Genomic DNA, 4094 nt, shown 5'->3' with positions numbered 1-4094 from the left:
TGGACCTGCATGTATTATATGTATTGTTCTTATTAGTTGAGCGCTCACGAGCAAAGTGATAGAGATGTATTTCAATGTTGAGAGTTTCTACACTTTAAATAAAATGATATTTAAGTCAAATTTTAAAGACTTAAATATGTAAATCGTTCCTGTAATTTAGTGTGTTTTTGTTTTTCGTCCTGTATTTATTTATTTTTAACCCGTCCTTGAAAGTTGTTAACGTTTTGCTTTTCGTCCCTCCCGTTAGCTTGTGTTACAAAAACGTACATGTGGCTAACGGAGGATGATGTTGCAGTAACTGACGTGGCAAACTGGATGATGGGTCACACAGTGAGAGGGACCAAAATCAAAAAACGAAATTCGTAGAGGAACCAAAACCAAAAAACGAGAAGTTGTAAAATCCAAATTTAAAAATAACAATTCTTCTATCTTTTTCTTGTCTTTCTTCCACCATTTTATGTTAGCCGCACATCTTCACCGTTTCTTTTGCTCATATCCTTCATTTATGCTAAAGAATTCTATCCATAACCTAAAGAATTATATCTCCTCCCTTCTCTTTCCCCACCCCCACACCCCCCCTTCTCTAAAAATTCGGATAAATGTTAAATTTAAAATACTTTTTCCCTCCCCTCATTTTCCTTCAACCAAACAAATTTCTAAAATATCTTGGATTTGAATTTCGATAAAGATTTTTTTTTTCTCCATTTAACATTTGTTTCGGCAAAGGTCCAAATTTTAAAACGCCATGATGCAAACAATTTAACAGTACGCATATATCGCCCTAAAGGAATTTCCATCTCCTCCCTTCTCTTTTTTCCCCTTCTCTAAAAATTTGAATAAACATTACATTTAAAAATATCTTTTCCCTCCCCTCCTTTTCCTTCAAAATTTCTAAAATATCTTGGATTTGGATTTTGATAAGTTTTTTTTTTCTCCATTTAACATTTGTTTTGGCAAAGGTCCAAATTTTGAAAACGCCATGATGCAAACAATCTAACAGAACATAGAAAGAGTAAATCATCAACTTTGTTCTTTTTTTCCCACTTAAATTTTCTCAACTAGAGTTGATCATATTCGAGATCAATGAACTCACAATGAAATCAAACTAGAACTTGAGATCAACAAAGGTAACGCTTCCAATCACACAAGCCACAACATCTCCAATCAATCAACAGTTTTGTTAGAAACCCAAATTCGTAACCAAGACTTGAAAATCTCTCCTTGACTTGGAAGAACAAAGTGATGACTCACAGATTTGAGAGCTAATTAAATTGTTGAGTTGGAAAAGTCATTTACTGTGAAATCCACATTTTCAATTCCCTCCCAATTATTACAGTGAAAGCAAATTTTACTGCTCACCATTTTACTTCTACTCTACCAAAACATCTAATGAAAAACTAAGGAACACAGATTTGATTCTACTCAACCTGTCTCCCTGAGAAAACAAATGTGAAATAAAATCATTCAAGTTAACCACCTATCTATGACAACTGATATTTCATGTCAAGGAGAACCAATGATTCATTTCATTGTAGGTAACAATAACAGTACTTATAACAATGCACAGCATACACTCTTTTCGTACTAAAGAGTTTAACTTGATCCAAATCCTTACAATCCACAACTTTATGGAATACAAAGAAAAAATAAGACGGCAAATGTTATCAACCTAAAACAGACTAGGATATGCGCTCGAGAGAAGCATGATAAGAATTCCTAAATCCAAAACATCATTTGGAACCTAGAGATAGGTCTTGTCTAGGTCATCAAAGTAAGGGTGTTCCATAGCTTTCTTTGCAGATAGCCGCTTGGAAGGTTCATACTGCAGCATTTGCTGAAAATAAAATAGAGAAGAAAAACAACATTATTAAAATAGAAAAAGGACACCAGTTAATAGAAAATGTTAAGTAATCAAGGGGGCTAACTTACAGAGAGTAAATCCACTCCAGTCTCTTCCAAACCGGGAACAGCCTTTGAAAGACTTTGAGGACCCCACTGAGGGTACTCATGCCAGTTCATTAGTTTACTAACACCTGGCCACACATCTTCATTAGGAGTCCCCAACAGCCTGAATATATGGAGGAGTTGTTGCAGCTCAGAATCACCAGGAAATAGTGCTGTCTTGGTAACAAGTTCAGCTATAATAACCAGATAAAAATCAGATTAAAAAAAACCCTGCTGTAAGATAAACAAATACTAAGAAATAGCCCTTTACTTGGTTGAACGAAATATATCCTTACCGAAAATGCAGGCAACAGACCACATATCCACAGCCATTGAGTAATGGGTAGCCCCCAAAAGGACTTCAGGTGCTCTATACCACAGGGTTAGTATCTGAAAATGACACAAACGTAATGCAATCAGCCACAAGTGAGGATCATGACACCCTGAATGCAAAACCAACAAGGGGGCAAAATCTAAAAATCTATCTCTCTTTAACATCAACATTGTCACAACCTAATCACAGACAATAACCTAGGCATAGGCTAATTTCAACTCAACTTATATGTAGCTTAACAATCCTAACACAGTAAAACACAACACATACAATACACCATCCTATAACATCCGAATATGTTAATTAATTATGAAGAAAGTACATAAAAACCATCTCATCAAAGCTCTGGAATTAAATCCAATAATGTATGACTCTGTTACCTCATGAGTGTACTTCTTAAGTGGTACAGTAAAAGCTCTAGCAAGTCCAAGATCAGCAATTTTGAGCATCATTGTTTTCCGGTCCATCAAGAGATTGTGAGGCTTCAAATCCCTTTCAGTAACAACGATCAAATCTTAAATAAGTACATGTACTACTAACTAATCAATGAACCAATCTATCCATTTACAAAATAAATGAAATATACCTGTGCAAAATTCCATGACCATGGCAGAAAGCAACACCCTTGCAAAGTTGATACATCAAACCCTAAAATCAAATCCACAAAATCATTAATTAATTGCAAAAAAAACTAACAACAATAATCAAATAATTTGTAGATCTGAAAGAATATGTTATACTTTGATGGTTGGGGGTGGAATATTTTGCCCAGTTTGACGAAAACTCCGAATGAATTTCTTAAGATCAGTATCCATATACTCAAAAACTAAATACAACACAGTTTTCCCTTCTTTGTTCTGCCCTTGTTTCACATCCAACAACCTAACACCAAAAAAAAAAAAATCACAAAATTAATCTAATTTCAAATCCAATTGAAATTGAAATTGAAAACAATTTAGCGTTAACTTACCTAACAACATGTGGATCGCGAGAGAGCATTCTCAGAATCGAAACCTCGCGAAGCGTAGTAGGAGGAACACCTTCATCATCTTCATGAAGACGAGTCTTCTTCAACGCAACAATTTTCCCAGTAGCTTTCTCTCTTGCTCTGTAAACCTTCCCGTACGTTCCTTCTCCAACTTTCTCGAGCTTCTCGAATGCTTCCTTCGCAGATAACACTACTGCGATTGTCTCACCAGGTTTCTCCATGATTGAATCGATCGAGAAAATTAGGGTTAGGGTTTGGTCTGAAAAGGGGTTTTTGTTGAAGAAATGAAGATGAAGTGAAATTCTTACAAAGAGATTTGATTATTTATACGAAGAGAAATTTTATTATCGTTGTCCAACGGATACTTACCTTTTGAATTTCAAATTCCGCTCTCTTAAGATATTAGATGCTTCTTTCATACTGTACCATTGGGCTGCAGAATTAGATTTTAGATTTTTGCTACTTACACCATCTATTATTATAGTTAGATTAGACATGGACACAATTTAATTACCATTTACCATTGTAAAAGAAAGTTGAGTATGTTTTTAAACTCTGTAAATATGTTAAATTTTTTTTTTCAGTCATTCTAAAAAAAACATTGAAATTTGGTTTTTCAAAATTGTATGTCATTAATTTTAGTCTATACGTTTTTATAAAAGTTCATGTTGCATGTTTCATGTGACTTTTTTTATGACATATCATTGTTAAGATGTTAAAATATTATTAATTTGATGTTATAGATAAATTATTAATAAAGATTAAAAAATAAATTATTAAACTAGCGATATTTTAATATTTTACAATGACATTTCATAAAAGAGAAAG

General features: G+C 33.7%; 1 protein-coding gene across 1 annotated transcript; it reads right to left on the bottom strand.

Annotated features, from left to right (window-relative positions):
* Positions 1-1496: 1496 nt before the first annotated feature.
* On the bottom strand, positions 1497-3579 carry LOC11424447 (cell division control protein 2 homolog D). The gene is made up of 7 exons (XM_003590775.4): positions 3249-3579; positions 3019-3160; positions 2865-2926; positions 2659-2770; positions 2241-2334; positions 1930-2138; positions 1497-1834 (listed from the first exon to the last, which is right to left on the bottom strand). The coding sequence occupies exons 1-7, from the start codon at positions 3485-3487 to the stop codon at positions 1742-1744; spliced, it is 951 nt and encodes a 316-aa protein (XP_003590823.1). The 5' UTR covers positions 3488-3579; the 3' UTR covers positions 1497-1741.
* Positions 3580-4094: the final 515 nt, after the last annotated feature.

Source organism: Medicago truncatula, chromosome 1, assembly GCF_003473485.1.
Source record: "Medicago truncatula cultivar Jemalong A17 chromosome 1, MtrunA17r5.0-ANR, whole genome shotgun sequence".
Lineage (NCBI taxonomy): Eukaryota > Viridiplantae > Streptophyta > Magnoliopsida > Fabales > Fabaceae > Medicago > Medicago truncatula.
Note: the sequence above shows the minus strand (reverse complement) of the source record. Positions and strands in the feature narration are given on the sequence as shown.

Excerpts from the sequence above, each read along its gene's own strand:
- LOC11424447 (XM_003590775.4), bottom strand. The coding sequence starts at position 3,487 with ATGGAGAAACCTGGTGAGACAATCGCAGTAGTGTTATCTGCGAAGGAA. Across the intron at positions 3,161-3,248 it reads CGCGATCCACATGTTGTTAG|GTTGTTGGATGTGAAACAAG; the intron begins GTAAGTTAACGC and ends TTTTGGTGTTAG. Across the intron at positions 1,835-1,929 it reads CTGGAGTGGATTTACTCTCT|CAAATGCTGCAGTATGAACC; the intron begins GTAAGTTAGCCC and ends TTTTATTTTCAG.